This window comes from Oncorhynchus keta, chromosome 15 (assembly GCF_023373465.1).
Source record: "Oncorhynchus keta strain PuntledgeMale-10-30-2019 chromosome 15, Oket_V2, whole genome shotgun sequence".
In the NCBI taxonomy this organism is placed as follows: domain Eukaryota; kingdom Metazoa; phylum Chordata; class Actinopteri; order Salmoniformes; family Salmonidae; genus Oncorhynchus; species Oncorhynchus keta.
The window spans coordinates 2275303-2302555 of record NC_068435.1 but is presented as its reverse complement, the minus strand read 5'-3'; the positions used below and the strand labels follow the sequence as shown (position 1 = coordinate 2302555).

The 27253-nt window shown below is 50.2% G+C and overlaps 1 protein-coding gene across 4 annotated transcripts in view; it reads left to right on the top strand.

Annotated features, from left to right (window-relative positions):
• The window catches only part of LOC118381226 (casein kinase I-like), an 85248-nt gene that overhangs the window by 37645 nt on the left and 20350 nt on the right, over positions 1-27253 (top strand). For all 4 annotated transcript variants that reach the window (XR_008064532.1, XR_008064531.1, XM_052462756.1 and 1 more), the window contains exons 5-7: positions 1509-1743; positions 22800-22885; positions 24569-24653. Coding sequence is in view for 2 of the 4 variants with exons in the window: in XM_052462756.1 (XP_052318716.1) it covers positions 1509-1743; positions 22800-22885; positions 24569-24653 (406 nt within the window). In the remaining 2 variants the exon portion in view is untranslated. The remainder of the gene's footprint in view (positions 1-1508; positions 1744-22799; positions 22886-24568; positions 24654-27253) is intronic.

The following is a 27253-nucleotide window of genomic DNA, read 5'->3' as shown; positions in this document are numbered from 1 at the left end:
CAGGGATGGTCTGGTTAATATAGCACTGTACCAGGGATGGTCTGGTTAATATCGCACTGTACCAGGGGATGGTCTGGTTAATATAGCACTGTACCAGGGGATGGTCTGGTTAATATAGCACTGTACCAGGGGATGGTCTGGTTAATATAGCACTGTGTCAGGGGATGGTCTGGTTAATATAGCACTGTGTCAGGGGATGGTCTGGTTAATATAGCACTGTGCCAGGGGATTGTCTGGTTAATATAGCACTGTGCCAGGGGATTGTCTGGTTAATATAGCACTGTGTCAGGGGATGGTCTGGTTAATAATATAATAATAATATATGCCATTTAGCAGACGCTTTTATCCAAAGCGACTTACAGTCATGTGTGCATACATTCTACGTATGGTTAATATAGCACTGTGCCAGGCAGGGGATGGTCTGGTTAATATAGCACTGTACCAGGGGATGGTCTGGTTAATATAGCACTGTGCCAGGGGATGGTCTGGTTAATATAGCACTGTGTCAGGGGATGGTCTGGTTAATATAGCACTGTACCAGGGGATGGTCTGGTTAATATAGCACTGTGCCAGGGGATGGTCTGGTTAATATAGCACTGTGCCAGGGGATGGTCTGGTTAATATAGCACTGTACCAGGGGATGGTCTGGTTAATATAGCACTGTGCCAGGGGATGGTCTGGTTAATATAGCACTGTGTCAGGGGATGGTCTGGTTAATATAGCACTGTGCCAGGGGATGGTCTGGTTAATATAGCACTGTGCCAGGGGATGGTCTGGTTAATATAGCACTGTACCAGGGGATGGTCTGGTTAATATAGCACTGTGCCAGGGGATGGTCTGGTTAATATAACACTGTGTCATGCCAGGGGATGGTCTGGTTAATATAGCACTGTGCCAGGGGATGGTCTGGTTAATATAGCACTGTGCCAGGGGATGGTCTGGTTAATATAGCACTGTGCCAGGGGATGGTCTGATTAATATAGCACTGTACCAGGGGATGGTCTGGTTAATATAACACTGTACCAGGGGATGGTCTGGTTAATATAACACTGTAACAGGGGATGGTCTGGTTAATATAGCACTGTGTCAGGGGATGGTCTGTGTGGAAGATTAAGTTGCTTCTGTTCTTATTTTTATAACAGTCAGCAAAAAGTGTCAGTTAATTTTCCCATAAGCACTTTCTTTTTGTCCTCTTCGTGCCTCATCATTTTTTACACCCAGAGGGTACTGTGTTGTAATGACCTCTGGACTACTGTAGGGGGCTTTGAGTCTCTCCTGCTGTTGTTGGGCTCAAGGGCTTTGACACCTCAAACTTCACACCTCCATGCTAATTGAAGATGTATCTGTTCTGGGAATCCTTAACTTAGCATTCAGTCCTTTTTATAAAGTAAAACAAATCGCTGTAATATATTATTCTTTTAAAAAGCTTATCTCTCACTTTATCTCTATCACCCTGTCTGTCTCGTCTTCCTCCTTCCTCTCATCCCTCTCCTGCCTCCCTCCCCCAGATCACGCGGATGGAGTTTGTCCACACCAGGAGTCTGATCTACCGGGACGTGAAGCCAGAGAACTTCCTGGTTGGCCGGCCCGGCAGCAAGCGGCAGCACACCATCCACATCATCGACTTCGGCCTGGCCAAAGAGTACATCGACCCTGAGACCAAGAAACACATCCCTTACAGGGAGCACAAGAGCCTGACGGGCACCGCACGTTACATGAGCGTCAATACTCACCTGGGCAAAGGTAAACAGCCTGATAGGCACCACACCCTACATGAGCATCAATACTCACCTGGGCAGAGGTAAACAGCCTGACAGACCCTACATGAGCATCAATACTCACCTGGGCAAAGGTAAACAGCCTGACAGACCCCACATGAGCATCAATACTCACCTGGGCAGAGGTAAACAGCCTGACAGACCCTACATGAGCATCAATACTCACCTGGGCAGAGGTAAACAGCCTGACAGACCCTACATGAGCATCAATACTCACCTGGGCAAAGGTAAACAGCCTGACAGACCCTACATGAGCATCAATACTCACCTGGGCAAAGGTAAACAGCCTGACAGACCCTACATGAGCATCAATACTCACCTGGGCAAAGGTAAACAGCCTGACAGACCCCACATGAGCATCAATACTCACCTGGGCAAAGGTAAACAGCCTGATAGGCACCACACCCTACATGAGCATCAATACTCACCTGGGCAAAGGTAAACAGCCTGACAGACCCTACATGAGCATCAATACTCACCTGGGCAAAGGTAAACAGCCTGATAGGCACCACACCCTACATGAGCATCAATACTCACCTGGGCAGAGGTAAACAGCCTGACAGACCCTACATGAGCATCAATACTCACCTGGGCAAAGGTAAACAGCCTGACAGACCCTACATGAGCATCAATACTCACCTGGGCAAAGGTAAACAGCCTGACAGACCCCACATGAGCATCAATACTCACCTGGGCAAAGGTAAACAGCCTGATAGGCACCACACCCTACATGAGCATCAATACTCACCTGGGCAAAGGTAAACAGCCTGATAGGCACCACACCCTACATGAGCATCAATACTCACCTGGGCAAAGGTAAACAGCCTGATAGGCACCACACCCTACATGAGCATCAATACTCACCTGGGCAGAGGTAAACAGCCTGACGAGACCCTACATGAGCATCAATACTCACCTGGGCAAAGGTAAACAGCCTGATAGGCACCACACCCTACATGAGCATCAATACTCACCTGGGCAGAGGTAAACAGCTTGACAGACCCTACATGAGCATCAATACTCACCTGGGCAAAGGCAAACAGCCTGATAGGCACCACACCCTACATGAGCATCAATACTCACCTGGGCAGAGGTAAACAGCCTGACAGACCCCACACCCTACATGAGTGTCAATACTCACCTTGACTTTTTCCACATTTTGTTGTGTTATATTGAAAATGGATTACATTTATATATTTTTTGTCATTTGCCTACACACAATACCACCATGTCAAAGTGGAGGGCCGTCAGGGGTGTCCTTGTCCCATCGTAGCGACTCCTGTGGCGGGCTGACCGCTGACAACGGTCAGGTGTACAGTCTTTCCCTCCGACACATTGGTGCGGCTGGCTTCCGGGTTAAATAGGCGTCGTGTCAAGAAGCAGTGCGGCTTGGTTGGGGTCGTGTTTCGGAGGACGCACGGCTCTCGACCTTCGCCTCTCCCGAGTCCGTATTGGAGTTGCAGCGATGACATTTCATCAGCAGGCTGGCCTAGAGACATTTCATCAGCAGGCTGGCCTAGAGACATTTCATCAGCAGGCTGGCCTAGAGACATTTCATCAGCAGGCTGGCCTAGAGACATTTCATCAGCAGGCTGGCCTAGAGAGACATTTCATCAGCAGGCTGGCCTAGAGACATTTCATCAGCAGGCTGGCCTAGAGACATTTCATCAGCAGGCTGGCCTAGAGACATTTCAGCAGCAGGCTGGCCTGCATAGCCTAGAGAGACATTTCAGCAGCAGGCTGGCCTTGAGAGACATTTCATCAGCAGGCTGGCCTAGAGAGACATTTCAGCAGCAGGCTGGCCTGCATAGCCTAGAGAGACATTTCATCAGCAGGCTGGCCTAGAGAGACATTTCATCAGCAGGCTGGCCTAGAGAGACATTTCATCAGCAGGCTGGCCTAGAGACATTTCATCAGCAGGCTGGCCTAGAGACATTTCATCAGCAGGCTGGCCTAGAGAGACATTTCATCAGCAGGCTGGCCTAGAGACATTTCATCAGCAGGCTGGCCTAGAGACATTTCATCAGCAGGCTGGCCTAGAGACATTTCATCAGCAGGCTGGCCTAGAGACATTTCATCAGCAGGCTGGCCTAGAGAGACATTTCATCAGCAGGCTGGCCTAGAGAGACATTTCATCAGCAGGCTGGCCTAGAGAGACATTTCATCAGCAGGCTGGCCTAGAGAGACATTTCATCAGCAGGCTGGCCTAGAGAGACATTTCAGCAGCAGGCTGGCCTAGAGAGACATTTCATCAGCAGGCTGGCCTAGAGAGACATTTCATCAGCAGGCTGGCCTAGAGACATTTCATCAGCAGGCTGGCCTAGAGACATTTCATCAGCAGGCTGGCCTAGAGAGACATTTCAGCAGCAGGCTGGCCTAGAGAGACATTTCAGCAGCAGGCTGGCCTAGAGAGACATTTCAGCAGCAGGCTGGCCTAGAGAGACATTTCATCAGCAGGCTGGCCTAGAGAGACATTTCATCAGCAGGCTGGCCTAGAGAGACATTTCATCAGCAGGCTGGCCTAGAGAGACATTTCAGCAGCAGGCTGGCCTAGAGAGACATTTCATCAGCAGGCTGGCCTAGAGAGACATTTCATCAGCAGGCTGGCCTAGAGAGACATTTCATCAGCAGGCTGGCCTAGAGAGACATTTCATCAGCATGCTGGCCTAGAGAGACATTTCATCAGCAGGCTGGCCTAGAGAGACATTTCAGCAGCAGGCTGGCCTAGAGAGACATTTCATCAGCAGGCTGGCCTAGAGAGACATTTCATCAGCAGGCTGGCCTAGAGAGACATTTCATCAGCAGGCTGGCCTAGAGACATTTCATCAGCAGGCTGGCCTAGAGAGACATTTCAGCAGCAGGCTGGCCTAGAGAGACATTTCAGCAGCAGGCTGGCCTAGAGAGACATTTCAGCAGCAGGCTGGCCTAGAGAGACATTTCAGCAGCAGGCTGGCCTAGAGAGACATTTCATCAGCAGGCTGGCCTAGAGAGACATTTCAGCAGCAGGCTGGCCTAGAGAGACATTTCATCAGCAGGCTGGCCTAGAGAGACATTTCAGCAGCAGGCTGGCCTAGAGAGACATTTCAGCAGCAGGCTGGCCTAGAGAGACATTTCATCAGCAGGCTGGCCTAGAGAGACATTTCAGCAGCAGGCTGGCCTAGAGAGACATTTCAGCAGCATGCTGGCCTGCATAGCCTAGAGAGACATTTCAGCAGCAGGCTGTCCTTGAGAGACATTTCATCAGCAGGCTGGCCTAGAGACATTTCATCAGCAGGCTGGCCTAGAGAGACATTTCAGCAGCAGGCTGGCCTAGAGAGACATTTCATCAGCAGGCTGGCCTAGAGACATTTCATCAGCAGGCTGGCCTAGAGACATTTCATCAGCAGGCTGGCCTAGAGAGACATTTCATCAGCAGGCTGGCCTAGAGAGACATTTCATCAGCAGGCTGGCCTAGAGAGACATTTCATCAGCAGGCTGGCCTAGAGACATTTCATCAGCAGGCTGGCCTAGAGACATTTCATCAGCAGGCTGGCCTAGAGAGACATTTCATCAGCAGGCTGGCCTAGAGAGACATTTCATCAGCAGGCTGGCCTAGAGAGACATTTCATCAGCAGGCTGGCCTAGAGACATTTCATCAGCAGGCTGGCCTAGAGAGACATTTCATCAGCAGGCTGGCCTAGAGAGACATTTCATCAGCAGGCTGGCCTAGAGAGACATTTCAGCAGCAGGCTGGCCTGCATAGCCTAGAGAGACATTTCAGCAGCAGGCTGGCCTTGAGAGACATTTCAGCAGCAGGCTGGCCTAGAGAGACATTTCAGCAGCAGGCTGGCCTGCATAGCCTAGAGAGACATTTCAGCAGCAGGCTGGCCTTGAGAGACATTTCATCAGCAGGCTGGCCTAGAGACATTTCATCAGCAGGCTGGCCTAGAGAGACATTTCAGCAGCAGGCTGGCCTAGAGAGACATTTCATCAGCAGGCTGGCCTAGAGAGACATTTCAGCAGCAGGCTGGCCTAGAGACATTTCAGCAGCAGGCTGGCCTAGAGAGACATTTCATCAGCAGGCTGGCCTAGAGAGACATTTCAGCAGCAGGCTGGCCTGCATAGCCTAGAGAGACATTTCAGCAGCAGGCTGGCCTTGAGAGACATTTCATCAGCAGGCTGGCCTAGAGACATTTCATCAGCAGGCTGGCCTAGAGAGACATTTCAGCAGCAGGCTGGCCTAGAGAGACATTTCATCAGCAGGCTGGCCTAGAGACATTTCATCAGCAGGCTGGCCTAGAGAGACATTTCATCAGCAGGCTGGCCTAGAGAGACATTTCATCAGCAGGCTGGCCTAGAGAGACATTTCATCAGCAGGCTGGCCTAGAGAGACATTTCATCAGCAGTCTGGCCTGCATAGCCTAGAGAGACATTTCAGCAGCAGGCTGGCCTTGAGAGACATTTCAGCAGCAGGCTGGCCTACATAGCCTAGAGAGACATTTCAGCAGCAGGCTGGCCTACATAGCCTAGAGACATTTCAGCAGCAGGCTGGCCTACATAGCCTAGAGACATTTCAGCAGCAGGCTGGCCTACATAGCCTAGAGACATTTCAGCAGCAGGGTGGCCTACATAGCCTAGAGACATTTCAGCAGCAGGCTGGCCTACATAGCCTAGAGACATTTCAGCAGCAGGCTGGCCTGCATAGCCTAGAGAGACATTTCAGCAGCAGGCTGGCCTGCATAGCCTAGAGAGACATTTCAGCAGCAGGCTGGCCTAGAGAGACATTTCATCAGCAGGCTGGCCTAGAGAGACATTTCATCAGCAGGCTGGCCTAGAGAGACATTTCAGCAGCAGGCTGGCCTAGAGAGACATTTCATCAGCAGGCTGGCCTAGAGAGACATTTCAGCAGCAGGCTGGCCTAGAGAGACATTTCATCAGCAGGCTGGCCTAGAGAGACATTTCATCAGCAGGCTGGCCTAGAGAGACATTTCAGCAGCAGGCTGGCCTAGAGAGACATTTCAGCAGCAGGCTGGCCTAGAGAGACATTTCAGCAGCAGGCTGGCCTAGAGAGACATTTCATCAGCAGGCTGGCCTAGAGAGACATTTCATCAGCAGGCTGGCCTAGAGAGACATTTCATCAGCAGGCTGGCCTAGAGAGACATTTCAGCAGCAGGCTGGCCTAGAGAGACATTTCAGCAGCAGGCTGGCCTAGAGAGACATTTCAGCAGCAGGCTGGCCTAGAGAGACATTTCAGCAGCAGGCTGGCCTAGAGAGACATTTCATCAGCAGGCTGGCCTAGAGAGACATTTCAGCAGCAGGCTGGCCTGCATAGCCTAGAGAGACATTTCAGCAGCAGGCTGGCCTTGAGAGACATTTCATCAGCAGGCTGGCCTAGAGACATTTCATCAGCAGGCTGGCCTAGAGAGACATTTCAGCAGCAGGCTGGCCTAGAGAGACATTTCATCAGCAGGCTGGCCTAGAGACATTTCATCAGCAGGCTGGCCTAGAGACATTTCATCAGCAGGCTGGCCTAGAGAGACATTTCATCAGCAGGCTGGCCTAGAGAGACATTTCATCAGCAGGCTGGCCTAGAGAGACATTTCATCAGCAGGCTGGCCTAGAGACATTTCATCAGCAGGCTGGCCTAGAGACATTTCATCAGCAGGCTGGCCTAGAGACATTTCATCAGCAGGCTGGCCTAGAGAGACATTTCATCAGCAGGCTGGCCTAGAGAGACATTTCATCAGCAGGCTGGCCTAGAGAGACATTTCATCAGCAGGCTGGCCTAGAGACATTTCATCAGCAGGCTGGCCTAGAGAGACATTTCATCAGCAGGCTGGCCTAGAGAGACATTTCATCAGCAGGCTGGCCTAGAGAGACATTTCAGCAGCAGGCTGGCCTGCATAGCCTAGAGAGACATTTCAGCAGCAGGCTGGCCTTGAGAGACATTTCAGCAGCAGGCTGGCCTAGAGAGACATTTCAGCAGCAGGCTGGCCTGCATAGCCTAGAGAGACATTTCAGCAGCAGGCTGGCCTTGAGAGACATTTCATCAGCAGGCTGGCCTAGAGACATTTCATCAGCAGGCTGGCCTAGAGAGACATTTCAGCAGCAGGCTGGCCTAGAGAGACATTTCATCAGCAGGCTGGCCTAGAGAGACATTTCAGCAGCAGGCTGGCCTAGAGAGACATTTCAGCAGCAGGCTGGCCTAGAGAGACATTTCATCAGCAGGCTGGCCTAGAGAGACATTTCAGCAGCAGGCTGGCCTGCATAGCCTAGAGAGACATTTCAGCAGCAGGCTGGCCTTGAGAGACATTTCAGCAGCAGGCTGGCCTAGAGACATTTCATCAGCAGGCTGGCCTAGAGAGACATTTCAGCAGCAGGCTGGCCTAGAGAGACATTTCATCAGCAGGCTGGCCTAGAGACATTTCATCAGCAGGCTGGCCTAGAGACATTTCATCAGCAGGCTGGCCTAGAGAGACATTTCATCAGCAGGCTGGCCTAGAGAGACATTTCATCAGCAGGCTGGCCTAGAGAGACATTTCATCAGCAGTCTGGCCTGCATAGCCTAGAGAGACATTTCAGCAGCAGGCTGGCCTTGAGAGACATTTCAGCAGCAGGCTGGCCTACATAGCCTAGAGAGACATTTCAGCAGCAGGCTGGCCTACATAGCCTAGAGACATTTCAGCAGCAGGCTGGCCTACATAGCCTAGAGACATTTCAGCAGCAGGCTGGCCTACATAGCCTAGAGACATTTCAGCAGCAGGGTGGCCTACATAGCCTAGAGACATTTCAGCAGCAGGCTGGCCTACATAGCCTAGAGACATTTCAGCAGCAGGCTGGCCTGCATAGCCTAGAGAGACATTTCAGCAGCAGGCTGGCCTGCATAGCCTAGAGAGACATTTCAGCAGCAGGCTGGCCTACATAGCCTAGAGAGACATTTCAGCAGCAGGCTGGCCTTGAGAGACATTTCAGCAGCAGGCTGGCCTACATAGCCTAGAGAGACATTTCAGCAGCAGGCTGGCCTACATAGCCTAGAGAGACATTTCAGCAGCAGGCTGGCCTAGAGAGACATTTCAGCAGCAGGCTGGCCTTGAGAGACATTTCAGCAGCAGGCTGGCCTACATAGCCTAGAGAGACATTTCAGCAGCAGGCTGGCCTGCATAGCCTAGAGAGACATTTCAGCAGCAGGCTGGCCTGCATAGCCTAGAGAGACATTTCAGCAGCAGGCTGGCCTGCATAGCCTAGAGAGACATTTCAGCAGCAGGCTGGCCTACATAGCCTAGAGAGACATTTCAGCAGCAGGCTGGCCTTGAGAGACATTTCAGCAGCAGGCTGGCCTACATAGCCTAGAGAGACATTTCAGCAGCAGGCTGGCCTACATAGCCTAGAGAGACATTTCAGCAGCAGGCTGGCCTACATAGCCTAGAGAGACATTTCAGCAGCAGGCTGGCCTAGAGAGACATTTCATCAGCAGGCTGGCCTCGAGAGACATTTCATCAGCAGGCTGGCCTAGAGAGACATTTCAGCAGCAGGCTGGCCTGCATAGCCTAGAGAGACATTTCAGCAGCAGGCTGGCCTTGAGAGACATTTCAGCAGCAGGCTGGCCTAGAGAGACATTTCAGCAGCAGGCTGGCCTGCATAGCCTAGAGAGACATTTCAGCAGCAGGCTGGCCTTGAGAGACATTTCATCAGCAGGCTGGCCTAGAGACATTTCATCAGCAGGCTGGCCTAGAGAGACATTTCAGCAGCAGGCTGTCCTAGAGAGACATTTCATCAGCAGGCTGGCCTAGAGATACATTTCATCAGCAGGCTGGCCTAGAGACATTTCATCAGCAGGCTGGCCTAGAGACATTTCATCAGCAGGCTGGCCTAGAGACATTTCATCAGCAGGCTGGCCTAGAGAGACATTTCATCAGCAGGCTGGCCTAGAGAGACATTTCATCAGCAGTCTGGCCTGCATAGCCTAGAGAGACATTTCAGCAGCAGGCTGGCCTTGAGAGACATTTCAGCAGCAGGCTGGCCTACATAGCCTAGAGAGACATTTCAGCAGCAGGCTGGCCTACATAGCCTAGAGACATTTCAGCAGCAGGCTGGCCTACATAGCCTAGAGACATTTCAGCAGCAGGCTGGCCTACATAGCCTAGAGACATTTCAGCAGCAGGGTGGCCTACATAGCCTAGAGACATTTCAGCAGCAGGCTGGCCTACATAGCCTAGAGACATTTCAGCAGCAGGCTGGCCTGCATAGCCTAGAGAGACATTTCAGCAGCAGGCTGGCCTGCATAGCCTAGAGAGACATTTCAGCAGCAGGCTGGCCTAGAGAGACATTTCATCAGCAGGCTGGCCTAGAGAGACATTTCATCAGCAGGCTGGCCTAGAGAGACATTTCATCAGCAGGCTGGCCTAGAGAGACATTTCATCAGCAGGCTGGCCTAGAGAGACATTTCAGCAGCAGGCTGGCCTAGAGAGACATTTCAGCAGCAGGCTGGCCTAGAGAGACATTTCATCAGCAGGCTGGCCTAGAGAGACATTTCATCAGCAGGCTGGCCTAGAGAGACATTTCATCAGCAGGCTGGCCTAGAGAGACATTTCAGCAGCAGGCTGGCCTAGAGAGACATTTCAGCAGCAGGCTGGCCTAGAGAGACATTTCAGCAGCAGGCTGGCCTAGAGAGACATTTCAGCAGCAGGCTGGCCTAGAGAGACATTTCAGCAGCAGGCTGGCCTAGAGAGACATTTCAGCAGCAGGCTGGCCTGCATAGCCTAGAGAGACATTTCAGCAGCAGGCTGGCCTTGAGAGACATTTCATCAGCAGGCTGGCCTAGAGACATTTCATCAGCAGGCTGGCCTAGAGAGACATTTCAGCAGCAGGCTGGCCTAGAGAGACATTTCAGCAGCAGGCTGGCCTAGAGAGACATTTCATCAGCAGGCTGGCCTAGAGACATTTCATCAGCAGGCTGGCCTAGAGAGACATTTCATCAGCAGGCTGGCCTAGAGAGACATTTCATCAGCAGGCTGGCCTAGAGAGACATTTCATCAGCAGGCTGGCCTAGAGACATTTCATCAGCAGGCTGGCCTAGAGACATTTCATCAGCAGGCTGGCCTAGAGAGACATTTCATCAGCAGGCTGGCCTAGAGAGACATTTCATCAGCAGGCTGGCCTAGAGAGACATTTCATCAGCAGGCTGGCCTAGAGACATTTCATCAGCAGGCTGGCCTAGAGAGACATTTCATCAGCAGGCTGGCCTAGAGAGACATTTCATCAGCAGGCTGGCCTAGAGAGACATTTCAGCAGCAGGCTGGCCTGCATAGCCTAGAGAGACATTTCAGCAGCAGGCTGGCCTTGAGAGACATTTCAGCAGCAGGCTGGCCTAGAGAGACATTTCAGCAGCAGGCTGGCCTGCATAGCCTAGAGAGACATTTCAGCAGCAGGCTGGCCTTGAGAGACATTTCATCAGCAGGCTGGCCTTGAGAGACATTTCATCAGCAGGCTGGCCTAGAGAGACATTTCAGCAGCAGGCTGGCCTAGAGAGACATTTCATCAGCAGGCTGGCCTAGAGAGACATTTCAGCAGCAGGCTGGCCTAGAGAGACATTTCAGCAGCAGGCTGGCCTAGAGAGACATTTCATCAGCAGGCTGGCCTAGAGAGACATTTCAGCAGCAGGCTGGCCTGCATAGCCTAGAGAGACATTTCAGCAGCAGGCTGGCCTTGAGAGACATTTCATCAGCAGGCTGGCCTAGAGACATTTCATCAGCAGGCTGGCCTAGAGAGACATTTCAGCAGCAGGCTGGCCTAGAGAGACATTTCATCAGCAGGCTGGCCTAGAGACATTTCATCAGCAGGCTGGCCTAGAGACATTTCATCAGCAGGCTGGCCTAGAGAGACATTTCATCAGCAGGCTGGCCTAGAGAGACATTTCATCAGCAGTCTGGCCTGCATAGCCTAGAGAGACATTTCAGCAGCAGGCTGGCCTTGAGAGACATTTCAGCAGCAGGCTGGCCTACATAGCCTAGAGAGACATTTCAGCAGCAGGCTGGCCTACATAGCCTAGAGACATTTCAGCAGCAGGCTGGCCTACATAGCCTAGAGACATTTCAGCAGCAGGCTGGCCTACATAGCCTAGAGACATTTCAGCAGCAGGGTGGCCTACATAGCCTAGAGACATTTCAGCAGCAGGCTGGCCTACATAGCCTAGAGACATTTCAGCAGCAGGCTGGCCTGCATAGCCTAGAGAGACATTTCAGCAGCAGGCTGGCCTGCATAGCCTAGAGAGACATTTCAGCAGCAGGCTGGCCTACATAGCCTAGAGAGACATTTCAGCAGCAGGCTGGCCTTGAGAGACATTTCAGCAGCAGGCTGGCCTACATAGCCTAGAGAGACATTTCAGCAGCAGGCTGGCCTACATAGCCTAGAGAGACATTTCAGCAGCAGGCTGGCCTAGAGAGACATTTCAGCAGCAGGCTGGCCTTGAGAGACATTTCAGCAGCAGGCTGGCCTACATAGCCTAGAGAGACATTTCAGCAGCAGGCTGGCCTGCATAGCCTAGAGAGACATTTCAGCAGCAGGCTGGCCTGCATAGCCTAGAGAGACATTTCAGCAGCAGGCTGGCCTGCATAGCCTAGAGAGACATTTCAGCAGCAGGCTGGCCTACATAGCCTAGAGAGACATTTCAGCAGCAGGCTGGCCTTGAGAGACATTTCAGCAGCAGGCTGGCCTACATAGCCTAGAGAGACATTTCAGCAGCAGGCTGGCCTACATAGCCTAGAGAGACATTTCAGCAGCAGGCTGGCCTACATAGCCTAGAGAGACATTTCAGCAGCAGGCTGGCCTAGAGAGACATTTCATCAGCAGGCTGGCCTCGAGAGACATTTCATCAGCAGGCTGGCCTAGAGAGACATTTCAGCAGCAGGCTGGCCTGCATAGCCTAGAGAGACATTTCATCAGCAGGCTGGCCTAGAGACATTTCAGCAGCAGGCTGGCCTAGAGAGACATTTCAGCAGCAGGCTGGCCTGCATAGCCTAGAGAGACATTTCAGCAGCAGGCTGGCCTTGAGAGACATTTCATCAGCAGGCTGGCCTAGAGACATTTCATCAGCAGGCTGGCCTAGAGAGACATTTCAGCAGCAGGCTGTCCTAGAGAGACATTTCATCAGCAGGCTGGCCTAGAGATACATTTCAGCAGCAGGCTGGCCTAGAGAGACATTTCAGCAGCAGGCTGGCCTAGAGAGACATTTCATCAGCAGGCTGGCCTAGAGAGACATTTCAGCAGCAGGCTGGCCTGCATAGCCTAGAGAGACATTTCAGCAGCAGGCTGGCCTTGAGAGACATTTCATCAGCAGGCTGGCCTAGAAACATTTCATCAGCAGGCTGGCCTAGAGAGACATTTCAGCAGCAGGCTGGCCTAGAGAGACATTTCATCAGCAGGCTGGCCTAGAGACATTTCATCAGCAGGCTGGCCTAGAGACATTTCATCAGCAGGCTGGCGTAGAGAGACATTTCATCAGCAGGCTGGCCTAGAGAGACATTTCATCAGCAGGCTGGCCTAGAGAGACATTTCATCAGCAGGCTGGCCTAGAGACATTTCATCAGCAGGCTGGCCTAGAGAGACATTTCATCAGCAGGCTGGCCTAGAGAGACATTTCATCAGCAGGCTGGCCTAGAGAGACATTTCAGCAGCAGGCTGGCCTGCATAGCCTAGAGAGACATTTCAGCAGCAGGCTGGCCTTGAGAGACATTTCAGCAGCAGGCTGGCCTACATAGCCTAGAGAGACATTTCAGCAGCAGGCTGGCCTTGAGAGACATTTCAGCAGCAGGCTGGCCTACATAGCCTAGAGAGACATTTCAGCAGCAGGCTGGCCTACATAGCCTAGAGACATTTCAGCAGCAGGCTGGCCTACATAGCCTAGAGACATTTCAGCAGCAGGCTGGCCTACATAGCCTAGAGACATTTCAGCAGCAGGCTGGCCTACATAGCCTAGAGACATTTCAGCAGCAGGGTGGCCTACATAGCCTAGAGACATTTCAGCAGCAGGCTGGCCTACATAGCCTAGAGACATTTCAGCAGCAGGCTGGCCTGCATAGCCTAGAGAGACATTTCAGCAACAGGCTGGCCTGCATAGCCTAGAGAGACATTTCAGCAGCAGGCTGGCCTACATAGCCTAGAGAGACATTTCAGCAGCAGGCTGGCCTACATAGCCTAGAGACATTTCAGCAGCAGGCTGGCCTACATAGCCTAGAGACATTTCAGCAGCAGGCTGGCCTACATAGCCTAGAGACATTTCAGCAGCAGGGTGGCCTACATAGCCTAGAGACATTTCAGCAGCAGGCTGGCCTACATAGCCTAGAGACATTTCAGCAGCAGGCTGGCCTGCATAGCCTAGAGAGACATTTCAGCAGCAGGCTGGCCTGCATAGCCTAGAGAGACATTTCAGCAGCAGGCTGGCCTACATAGCCTAGAGAGACATTTCAGCAGCAGGCTGGCCTTGAGAGACATGTCAGCAGCAGGCTGGCCTACATAGCCTAGAGAGACATTTCAGCAGCAGGCTGGCCTACATAGCCTAGAGACATTTCAGCAGCAGGCTGGCCTACATAGCCTAGAGACATTTCAGCAGCAGGCTGGCCTACATAGCCTAGAGACATTTCAGCAGCAGGCTGGCCTACATAGCCTAGAGACATTTCAGCAGCAGGCTGGCCTACATAGCCTAGAGAGACATTTCAGCAGCAGGCTGGCCTACATCAGTCTAGAGACATTTCAGCAGCAGGCTGGTCTGCATAGCCTCGAGACATTTCAGCAGCAGGCTGGCCTGCATAGCCTAGAGAGACATTTCAGCAGCAGGCTGGCCTACATAGCCTAGAGACATTTCAGCAGCAGGCTGGCCTACATAGCCTAGAGACATTTCAGCAGCAGGCTGGCCTACATAGCCTAGAGACATTTCAGCAGCAGGGTGGCCTACATAGCCTAGAGACATTTCAGCAGCAGGCTGGCCTACATAGCCTAGAGACATTTCAGCAGCAGGCTGGCCTGCATAGCCTAGAGAGACATTTCAGCAGCAGGCTGGCCTGCATAGCCTAGAGAGACATTTCAGCAGCAGGCTGGCCTACATAGCCTAGAGAGACATTTCAGCAGCAGGCTGGCCTTGAGAGACATGTCAGCAGCAGGCTGGCCTACATAGCCTAGAGAGACATTTCAGCAGCAGGGTGGCCTACATAGCCTAGAGACATTTCAGCAGCAGGCTGGCCTACATAGCCTAGAGACATTTCAGCAGCAGGCTGGCCTACATAGCCTAGAGACATTTCAGCAGCAGGCTGGCCTACATAGCCTAGAGACATTTCAGCAGCAGGCTGGCCTACATAGCCTAGAGAGACATTTCAGCAGCAGGCTGGCCTACATCAGTCTAGAGACATTTCAGCAGCAGGCTGGTCTGCATAGCCTCGAGACATTTCAGCAGCAGGCTGGCCTACATAAGTCTAGAGACATTTCAGCAGCAGGCTGGTCTGCATAGCCTCGAGACATTTCAGCAGCAGGCTGGCCTGCATAGCCTAGAGAGACATTTCAGCAGCAGGCTGGCCTACATAGCCTAGAGACATTTCAGCAGCAGGCTGGCCTACATAGCCTAGAGAGACATTTCAGCAGCAGGCTGGCCTACATAGCCTAGAGACATTTCAGCAGCAGGCTGGCCTACATAGCCTAGAGAGACATTTCAGCAGCAGGCTGGCCTACATAGCCTAGAGAGACATTTCAGCAGCAGGCTGGCCTACATAGCCTAGAGACATTTCAGCAGCAGGCTGGCCTACATAGCCTAGAGACATTTCAGCAGCAGGCTGGCCTACATAGCCTAGAGACATTTCAGCAGCAGGCTGGCCTGCATAGCCTAGAGAGACATTTCAGCAGCAGGCTGGCCTGCATAGCCTAGAGAGACATTTCAGCAGCAGGCTGGCCTACATAGCCTAGAGAGACATTTCAGCAGCAGGCTGGCCTACATAGCCTAGAGAGACATTTCAGCAGCAGGCTGGCCTACATAGCCTAGAGAGACATTTCAGCAGCAGGCTGGCCTGCATAGCCTAGAGAGACATTTCAGCAGCAGGCTGGCCTACATAGCCTAGAGACATTTCAGCAGCAGGCTGGCCTACATAGCCTAGAGAGACATTTCAGCACCAGGCTGGCCTACATAAGTCTAGAGACATTTCAGCAGCAGGCTGGTCTGCATAGCCTCGAGACATTTCAGCAGCAGGCTGGCCTACATAAGTCTAGAGACATTTCAGCAGCAGGCTGGTCTGCATAGCCTCGAGACATTTCAGCAGCAGGCTGGCCTGCATAGCCTAGAGAGACATTTCAGCAGCAGGCTGGCCTACATAGCCTAGAGACATTTCAGCAGCAGGCTGGCCTACATAGCCTAATTAGACATTTCAGCAGCAGGCTGGCCTACATAGCCTAGAGACATTTCAGCAGCAGGCTGGCCTACATAGCCTAGAGAGACATTTCAGCAGCAGGCTGGCCTACATAGCCTAGAGAGACATTTCAGCAGCAGGCTGGCCTACATAGCCTAGAGACATTTCAGCAGCAGGCTGGCCTACATAGCCTAGAGACATTTCAGCAGCAGGCTGGCCTACATAGCCTAGAGACATTTCAGCAGCAGGCTGGCCTGCATAGCCTAGAGAGACATTTCAGCAGCAGGCTGGCCTGCATAGCCTAGAGAGACATTTCAGCAGCAGGCTGGCCTACATAGCCTAGAGAGACATTTCAGCAGCAGGCTGGCCTACATAGCCTAGAGAGACATTTCAGCAGCAGGCTGGCCTGCATAGCCTAGAGAGACATTTCAGCAGCAGGCTGGCCTACATAGCCTAGAGACATTTCAGCAGCAGGCTGGCCTGCATAGCCTAGAGAGACATTTCAGCAGCAGGCTGGCCTGCATAGCCTAGAGAGACATTTCAGCAGCAGGCTGGCCTACATAGCCTAGAGAGACATTTCAGCAGCAGGCTGGCCTACATAGCCTAGAGAGACATTTCAGCAGCAGGCTGGCCTACATAGCCTAGAGAGACATTTCAGCAGCAGGCAGATGTTATAGTTCATATAATGAAATCAGTCAATTGAATTCAATGACTTAGGATTTCACATGACTGGGGATACAGATATGCATCTTGTTGGTCACAGATACCTGAAAGAAAATGGGCCTCAGGATCTCGTCACAGTATTTCTGTGCATTCAAATTGCCATCGATTTAAAAAAAAACAAAAAAACAATTGTGATCGTTGTCCATAGCTTATGCCTGCCAACCTCCACCGTGGTGCACTCTGTTCACAATGTTGACATCAGCAAACCGCTCGCCTTGGGTCTGCGGTTGTGAGGCTGGTTGGATGTTCTGCCAAATTCTTTAAAAATAAGCTCTGGTGGACATTCCTGCAGTCGGCATGCCACGCACCCTCAACTTGAGACATCTGTGGCATTGTTGTGTGACAACTGGACATAGGGGCCTTTTATTGTCCCCAGCACAAGGTGCACCTGTGTAATGATAATGCTGTTCAATCAGCTTCTTGATATGCCACACCTGACAGGTGGATGGATTATATTGGAATAGAAGCCTTTCCTAATCATGTCCAATCAATCTAATTTACCTCAGGTGGACTCCATGTTGTAGAAACATCAAGGGTGATCAATGGAAACAGGATGCACCTGAGCTCAATTTCGAGTCTTATAGTAAAGGGTCTGAATACTTATGTAAATGTGATATTTCTGTTTTTATTTATACATTTGTAGAATAAGGCTGTAACAGAACAAAATGTGGATAAAGTCAAAGGGGTCTGAATACTTTTTGAAATGCGCTGGAAGTGGTTTTCCAAAATGAAGCATTCGCTTGGTAACAGCTGAGAAGCCTCCTGGTTATGACTCATTGGCTGCAGCAAACTGTCTTTTTTCAGTTACTTGTATACATACAGTACCAGTCAAAAGTTTGGACAGACCTACTCATTCAAGGGTTTTTCTTTATTTTTACTATTTTCTACATTGTAGAATCAAAACTATGAAATTACACATATGGAATCATGTTGTAACCAAAAAAGTGTTAAACAAATCAAAATATATTTTATATTTGAGATTCTTCAAAATAGCCACCGTTTGCCTTGATGAAGCTGGTTGAGAGAATGATGAAGCTGGTTGAGAGAATGCCTCGATGAAGCTGGTTGAGAGAATGCCTTGATGAAGCTGGTTGAGAGAATGCCTTGATGAAGCTGGTTGAGAGAATGCCTTGATGAAGCTGGTTGAGAGAATGCCTTGATGAAGCTGGTTGAGAGAATGCCTTGATGAAGCTGGTTGAGAGAATGCCTCGATGAAGCTGGTTGAGAGAATGTCTCGATGAAGCTGGTTGAGAGAATGTCTCGATGAAGCTGGTTGAGAGAGAATGATGAAGCTGGTTGAGAGAATGCCTCGATGAAGCTGGTTGAGAGAATGCCTCGATGAAGCTGGTTGAGAGAATGCCTCGAAGCTGGTTGAGAGAATGCCTCGATGAAGCTGGTTGAGAGAATGCCTCGATGAAGCTGGTTGAGAGAATGCTGCGATGAAGCTGGTTGAGAGAATGCCGCGATGAAGCTGGTTGAGAGAATGCCTCGATGAAGCTGGTTGAGAGAATGCCGCAATGAAGCTGGTTGAGAGAATGCCGCGATGAAGCTGGTTGAGAGAATGCCGCGATGAAGCTGGTTGAGAGAGAATGATGAAGCTGGTTGAGAGAATGCCTCGATGAAGCTGGTTGAGAGAATGCCTCGATGAAGCTGGTTGAGAGAATACCTCGATGAAGCTGGTTGAGAGAACGCCATGATTACGCTGGTTGAGAGAACGCCTCGATAAAGCTGGTTGAAAGAACGCCTTGATGAAGCTGGTTGAGAGAATGCCTTGATGAAGCTGGTTGAGAGAATGCCTCGATGAAGCTGGTTGAGAGAATGCCTCGAAGCTGGTTGAGAGAATGCCTCGATGAAGCTGGTTGAGAGAATGCCTCGATGAAGCTGGTTGAGAGAATTCCTTGATGAAGCTGGTTGAGAGAATGCCGCGATGAAGCTGGTTGAGAGAATGCCGCGATGAAGCTGGTTGAGAGAATGCCGCGATGAAGCTGGTTGAGAGAATGCCTCGATGAAGCTGGTTGAGAGAATGCCGCGATGAAGCTGGTTGAGAGAATGCCTCGATGAAGCTGGTTGAGAGAATGCCTCGATGAAGCTGGTTGAGAGAATGCCTTGATGAAGCTGGTTGAGAGAACGCCTCGATGAAGCTGGTTGAGAGAACGCCTCGATGAAGCTGGTTGAGAGAACGCCTCGATGAAGCTGGTTGAGAGAACGCCTCGATGAAGCTGGTTGAGAGAACGCCTCGATGAAGCTGGTTGAGAGTACGCCTCGATGAAGCTGGTTGAGAGAATGCCTCGATGAAGCTGGTTGAGAGAATGCCTCGATGAAGCTGGTTGAGAGAATGCCTCGATGAAGCTGGTTGAGAGAATGCCTCGATGAAGCTGGTTGAGAGAGAATGATGAAGCTGGTTGAGAGAATGCCTCGATGAAGCTGGTTGAGAGAATGCCTTGATGAAGCTGATTGAGAGAATGCCTTGATGAAGCTGGTTGAGAGAATGCCTTGATGAAGCTGGTTGAGAGAATGCCTCGATGAAGCTGGTTGAGAGAATGATGAAGCTGGTTGAGAGAATGCCTCGATGAAGCTGGTTGAGAGAATGCCTCGATGAAGCTGGTTGAGAGAATGCCTTGATGAAGCTGGTTGAGAGAATGCCTTGATGAAGCTGGTTGAGAGAATGCCTCGATGAAGCTGGTTGAGAGAATGATGAAGCTGGTTGAGAGAGAATGATGAAGCTGGTTGAGAGAATGCCTTGATGAAGCTGGTTGAGAGAATGCCTTGATGAAGCTGGTTGAGAGAACGCCTTGATGAAGCTGGTTGAGAGAATGCCTCGATGAAGCTGGTTGAGAGAGAATGATGAAGCTGGTTGAGAGAATGCCTTGATGAAGCTGGTTGAGAGAACGCCTTGATGAAGCTGGTTGAGAGAACGCCTTGATGAAGCTGGTTGAGAGAATGCCTTGATGAAGCTGGTTGAGAGAACGCCTTGATGAAGCTGGTTGAGAGCGCCTTGATGAAGCTGGTTGAGAGAACGCCTTGATGAAGCTGGTTGAGAGAACGCCTTGAGGAAGCTGGTTGAGAGAACGCCTTGATGAAGCTGGTTGAGAGAATGCCTTGATGAAGCTGGTTGAGAGAACGCCTTGATGAAGCTGGTTGAGAGAATGCCTTGATGAAGCTGGTTGAGAGAGAATGATGAAGCTGGTTGAGAGAATGCCTCGATGAAGCTGGTTGAGAGAATGATGAAGCTGGTTGAGAGAATGTCTTGATGAAGCTGGTTGAGAGAATGCCTTGATGAAGCTGGTTGAGAGAATGCCTCGATGAAGCTGGTTGAGAGAATGATGAAGCTGGTTGAGAGAATGATGAAGCTGGTTGAGAGAATGCCTTAATGAAGCTGGTTGATAGAACGCCTTGATGAAGCTGGTTGAGAGAATGCCTTGATGAAGCTGGTTGAGAGAATGCCTCGATGAAGCTGGTTGAGAGAATGCCTCAATGAAGCTGGTTGAGAGAACGCCTTGATGAAGCTGGTTGAGAGAATGCCTTGATGAAGCTGGTTGAGAGAATGCCTTGATGAAGCTGGTTGAGAGAATGCCTCGATGAAGCTGGTTGAGAGAATGATGAAGCTGGTTGAGAGAGAATGATGAAGCTGGTTGAGAGAATGCCTTGATGAAGCTGGTTGAGAGAATGCCTTGATGAAGCTGGTTGAGAGAACGCCTTGATGAAGCTGGTTGAGAGAATGCCTCGATGAAGCTGGTTGAGAGAGAATGATGAAGCTGGTTGAGAGAATGCCTTGATGAAGCTGGTTGAGAGAACGCCTTGATGAAGCTGGTTGAGAGAACGCCTTGATGAAGCTGGTTGAGAGAATGCCTTGATGAAGCTGGTTGAGAGAACGCCTTGATGAAGCTGGTTGAGAGAACGCCTTGATGAAGCTGGTTGAGAGAACGCCTTGATGAAGCTGGTTGAGAGAACGCCTTGATGAAGCTGGTTGAGAGAACGCCTTGATGAAGCTGGTTGAGAGAACGCCTTGATGAAGCTGGTTGAGAGAACGCCTTGATGAAGCTGGTTGAGAGAACGCCTTGATGAAGCTGGTTGAGAGAACGCCTTGATGAAGCTGGTTGAGAGAATGCCTTGATGAAGCTGGTTGAGAGAGAATGATGAAGCTGGTTGAGAGAATGCCTCGATGAAGCTGGTTGAGAGAATGATGAAGCTGGTTGAGAGAATGCCTCGATGAAGCTGGTTGAGAGAACGCCTTGATGAAGCTGGTTGAGAGAATTCCTTGATGAAGCTGGTTGAGAGAATGCCGTGATGAAGCTGGTTGAGAGAATGCCTTGATGAAGCTTGTTGAGAGAATGCCTTGATGAAGCTGGTTGAGAGAATGCCTCGATGAAGCTGGTTGAGAGAATGATGAAGCTGGTTGAGAGAGAATGATGAAGCTGGTTGAGAGAATGCCTCGATGAAGCTGGTTGAGAGAATGATGAAGCTGGTTGAGAGAGAATGATGAAGCTGGTTGAGAGAATGATGAAGCTGGTTGAGAGAATGCCTTGATGAAGCTGGTTGAGAGAACGCCTCGACGAAGCTGGTTGAGAGAATGACAAATGTATATAAAGCTGTCAAGGCAAAGGGTGGCTATTTGAAGAATTTCGAATATAAAATATGTTTAGGATGTATTTTTTTGGTTACTACATGATACCATATGCGTTATTTGATGTCTTCACTATTATTCTACAATGTGTAACATTTTCTAAATAATCCCTTGAATGAGTAGGTGTGTGTGTGTGTGTGTGTGTGTGTGTGTGTGTGTGTGTGTGTGTGTGTGTGTGTGTGTGTGTGTGTGTGTGTGTGTGTGTGTGTGTGTGTGTGTGTGTGTGTGTGTGTGTGAGAGAGAGAGAGAGAGAGAAACTGTGTTGCAATGGCAGGTAGCCTAGTGGTCAGAGCGTTGGACTAGTAACCGAAACGTTGCAAGATCGAATCCCCGAGCCGACAAGGTACAAATCTGTCGTTCTGCCCCTCAACAAGGCGGTTAACCCACTGTTCCTAGACCAGTTAACCCACTGTTCCCAGGCCAGTTAACCCACTGTTCCTAGACCACTTATAACCCCCTCTTCCCCTGAACAAGGCAGTTAACCCCCTGTTCCCCTGAACAAGGCAGTTAACCCCCTGTTCCTAGACCAGTTAACCCCCTGTTCCCCTCAACAAGGCAGTTAACCGACTGTTCCTAGACCAGTTAACCCCCTCTTCCCCTGAACAAGGCAGTTAACCCACTGTTCCTAGACCAGTTAACCCCCTGTTCCTAGGCCAGTTAACCCCCTGTTCCCCTGAACAAGGCAGTTAACCCCCTGTTCCCAGGCCGTCACTGAAAATAAGAACTGACTTGCCTAGTCATATAAAGGTAATAAAAAACGGGCTCGTTAGCATTCTCTAATGCAGTACATGAACTTGTTAGTGTAATCTGTAGGTTAGCAATGCTATCAGTGGGGTTTGAAAACAGCGCCCCTTGTGTTCATTGCCGGCATTACTGAATATCCCCCTATGGTCTGACAGTCTGGATACGGCCAATGCCTTGATACCTTCATCTACTTCCTGAGTTTTAGGATATTCTAACCTATCCCTTATTAACAGTGGAAGTCTATATGGTTAGTATCAGTTCAAGGCGTTGGACTGCATCAAGCCGCGTGTGTGTGTGTGTGTGTGTGTGTGTGTGTGTGTGAACTTTACACTGCGCCTCTGTTGTCCAACTTGAGGTATTTTAGGGTTAGTTTCATAGGGCTAGTTGAACATCCAGGAGTAGGTTCAACCTGGATCTGAGAAATGAGCTCTTACATATTACATTTTCTATGCCCATCTTTGAAACAGGGTTAATCATGATTGTTCGATTTATCTGGTTCAACAGTGGGTATTATCAGGAACTCGATGTGTTCCTGTGTTTGAAGATGTGTGTTTCCTGTCTCTGCAGAACAAAGCAGGAGAGATGACCTGGAAGCTCTAGGTCACATGTTCATGTACTTCCTGCGAGGCAGTCTGCCCTGGCAAGGCCTGAAGGTAGGAACAAACACACCTGTTTTACTAACCTTAACACCTAACCTTATTAACACCTAACCTTATTAACACCTAACCTTATTAACACCTAACCTTAACACCTAACCTCCATTGGCACATACTTCTGATAATGTGGTCAGTCATTACTTCTGATAATGTGGTGTATGTTGCTCAAAGGTCCATGTTAGGACCGCTACTGTCAGACAGACCTGTCGACTAGACCTCACTACTTTATCACTCTAGACAGACACACCGCCTTCAGGCACAGATCTCCATCTCACATCGTTGTTTCAGTGTGCCAGGGCGTTGTTTCTGTGTGCCAGGGCGTTGTTTCAGTGTGCCAGGGCGTTGTTTCCGTGTGCCAGGGCGTTGTTTCCGTGTGCCAGGGCGTTGTTTCCGTGTGCCAGGGCGTTGTTTCCGTGTGCCAGGGCGTTGTTTCCGTGTGCCAGGGCGTTGTTTCCGTGTGCCAGGGCGTTGTTTCCGTGTGCCAGGGCGTTGTTTCCGAGGGCCAGGGCGTTGTTTCCGTGTGCCAGGGCAGCAGAACCTTTCTCGTGACTAAGTACTGACTCTCTTTCTCCCTCCCTCCCTTCCACTCTCCCTCCCTCTCTCCCTCCCTCTCTCCCTCCTTCCACTCTCTGTCCCTCTCTCCCTCCCTCTCTCCCTCCTTCCACTCTCCCTGCCTCCTTCCTTCCACTCTCCCTCCCTCTGTCCCTCCTTCCACTCTCCCTCCCTCCCTTCCACTCTCCCTCCCTCCCTCCTTCCTTCCACTCTCCCTCCCTCCCTCCCCCCTTCCACTTTCCCTCCCTCCCTTCCACTTTCCCCTCCACTTTCCCTCCCTCTCTCCCTCCCTCTCTCCCTCCTTCCACCCTCCCTCCCTCTCTCCCTCCCTCTCTCCCTCCTTCCACTCTCCCTGCCTCCTTCCTTCCACTCTCCCTCCCTCTGTCCCTCCTTCCACTCTCCCTCCCTCCCTTCCACTCTCCCTCCCTCCCTCCTTCCTTCCACTCTCCCTCCCTCTCTCCCCCTTCCACTTTCCCTCCCTCCCTTCCACTTTCCCTCCCTCCCTTCCACTCTCCCTCCCTCCCTCCTTCCTTCCACTCTCCCTCCCTCCCTCCCACTCTCCCTCCCTCCCTTCCACTCTCCCTCCCTCCCTCCTTCCTTCCACTCTCCCTCCCTCTCTCCCCCCTTCCACTTTCCCTCCCTCCCTTCCACTTTCCCTCCCTCCCTTCCACTCTCCCTCCCTCCCTCCTTCCTTCCACTCTCCCTCCCTCCCTCCCTCCCTCCCTCCCTCCCTCCCTCCCTCCCTCCCTCCCTCCCTCCCTCCCTCCCTCCCCCGCCCTCCCGCCCCGCCCCTCCCTCCCTCCCTCCCGCCCTCCCTCTCTCCCTCCCTCCCGCCCCTCTCTCTCTCCCTCCCTCTCTCCCTCCTTCCACTCTCTCTCCCTCCTTCCACTCTCTCTCCCTCCCTCCCTCCCCCTCTCTCCCTCCCTTCCACTCTCTCTCCCTCCATTCCACTCTCTCTCCCTCCTTCCTCTCTCTCCCTCCCTCCCTCCCTCCCCCTCTCTCCCTCCCTTCCACTCTCTCTCCCTCCCTTCCACTCTCTCTCCCTCCTTCCTCTCTCTCCCTCCCTCCCTCCCTCCCTCCCTCCCTCCCTCCCTCCCTCCCTCCCTCCCCCTCCACTCTCTCTCCCAGGCAGACACTCTGAAGGAGCGATATCAGAAGATAGGTGACACCAAGAGAACCACGCCCATCGAGGTGCTGTGTGAGAGCTTCCCAGGTCTGGGTCTCTTCTCTTTGTGATTCTTTCTGACCCACTTCTAGTTCCTTTCAGTACTTTAGGTTATCCTGCTGGTTAGGAGTAAATAACTACGTAACACCTGAAATATTGGAAAGGTATTTCATTGTGTTTTTCCTACCTGTGTTTAATGTGTTTGTCTCCTTGTTGAAGAGATGGCCACCTACCTGTATTTAATGTGTTTGTCTCCCTGTTGAAGAGATGGCCACCTACCTGTATTTAATGTGTTTGTCTCCTTGTTGAAGAGATGGCCACCTACCTGTATTTAATGTGTTTGTCTCCTTGTTGAAGAGATGGCCACCTACCTGTATTTAATGTGTTTGTCTCCTTGTTGAAGAGATGGCCACCTACCTGTATTTAATGTGTTTGTCTCCTTGTTGAAGAGATGGCCACCTACCTGTATTTAATGTGTTTTTCTCCTTGTTGAAGAGATGGCCACCTACCTGTATTTAATGTGTTTGTCTCCTTGTAGAAGAGATGGCCACCTACCTGTATTTAATGTGTTTGTCTCCTTGTTGAAGAGATGGCCACCTACCTGTATTTAATGTGTTTGTCTCCTTGTTGAAGAGATGGCCACCTACCTGTATTTAATGTGTTTTTCTCCTTGTTGAAGAGATGGCCACCTACCTGTATTTAATGTGTTTTTCTCCTTGTTGAAGAGATGGCCACCTACCTGTATTTAATGTGTTTGTCTCCTTGTTGAAGAGATGGCCACCTACCTGTATTTAATGTGTGTTTCTCCTTGTTGAAGAGATGGCCACCTACCTGTATTTAATGTGTTTTTCTCCTTGTTGAAGAGATGGCCACCTACCTGTATTTAATGTGTTTGTCTCCTTGTTGAAGAGATGGCCACCTACCTGTATTTAATGTGTTTTTCTCCTTGTTGAAGAGATGGCCACCTACCTGTATTTAATGTGTTTGTCTCCTTGTTGAAGAGATGGCCACCTACCTGTATTTAATGTGTTTGTCTCCTTGTTGAAGAGATGGCCACCTACCTGTATTTAATGTGTTTGTCTCCTTGTTGAAGAGATGGCCACCTACCTGTATTTAATGTGTTTGTCTCCTTGTTGAAGAGATGGCCACCTACCTGTATTTAATGTGTGTTTCTCCTTGTTGAAGAGATGGCCACCTACCTGTATTTAATGTGTTTGTCTCCTTGTTGAAGAGATGGCCACCTACCTGTATTTAATGTGTTTTTCCTACCTGTATTTAATGTGTTTGTCTCCTTGTTGAAGAGATGGCCACCTACCTGTATTTAATGTGTTTTTCCTACCTGTATTTAATGTGTTTGTCTCCTTGTTGAAGAGATGGCCACCTACCTGTATTTAATGTGTGTTTCTCCTTGTTGAAGAGATGGCCACCTACCTGTATTTAATGTGTTTGTCTCCTTGTTGAAGAGATGGCCACCTACCTGTATTTAATGTGTTTGTCTCCTTGTTGAAGAGATGGCCACCTACCTGTATTTAATGTGTTTTTCTCCTTGTTGAAGAGATGGCCACCTACCTGTATTTAATGTGTTTGTCTCCTTGTTGAAGAGATGGCCACCTACCTGTATTTAATGTGTTTTTCCTACCTGTATTTAATGTGTTTGTCTCCTTGTTGAAGAGATGGCCACCTACCTGTATTTAATGTGTTTTTCTCCTTGTTGAAGAGATGGCCACCTACCTGTATTTAATGTGTTTGTCTCCTTGTTGAAGAGATGGCCACCTACCTGTATTTAATGTGTTTTTCCTACCTGTATTTAATGTGTTTGTCTCCTTGTTGAAGAGATGGCCACCTACCTGTATTTAATGTGTTTCTCCTTGTTGAAGAGATGGCCACCTACCTGTATTTAATGTGTTTCTCCTTGTTGAAGAGATGGCCACCTACCTGTATTTAATGTGTTTGTCTCCTTGTTGAAGAGATGGCCACCTACCTGTATTTAATGTGTTTGTCTCCTTGTTGAAGAGATGGCCACCTACCTGTATTTAATGTGTTTGTCTCCTTGTTGAAGAGATGGCCACCTACCTGTATTTAATGTGTTTCTCCTTGTTGAAGAGATGGCCACCTACCTGTATTTAATGTGTTTTTCTCCTTGTTGAAGAGATGGCCACCTACCTGTATTTAATGTGTTTGTCTCCTTGTTGAAGAGATGGCCACCTACCTGTATTTAATGTGTGTTTCTCCTTGTTGAAGAGATGGCCACCTACCTGTATTTAATGTGTTTGTCTCCTTGTTGAAGAGATGGCCACCTACCTGTATTTAATGTGTTTCTCCTTGTTGAAGAGATGGCCACCTACCTGTATTTAATGTGTTTTTCCTACCTGTATTTAATGTGTTTGTCTCCTTGTTGAAGAGATGGCCACCTACCTGTATTTAATGTGTTTTTCTCCTTGTTGAAGAGATGGCCACCTACCTGTATTTAATGTGTTTGTCTCCTTGTTGAAGAGATGGCCACCTACCTGTATTTAATGTGTTTTTCCTACCTGTATTTAATGTGTTTGTCTCCTTGTTGAAGAGATGGCCACCTACCTGTATTTAATGTGTTTTTCTCCTTGTTGAAGAGATGGCCACCTACCTGTATTTAATGTGTTTGTCTCCTT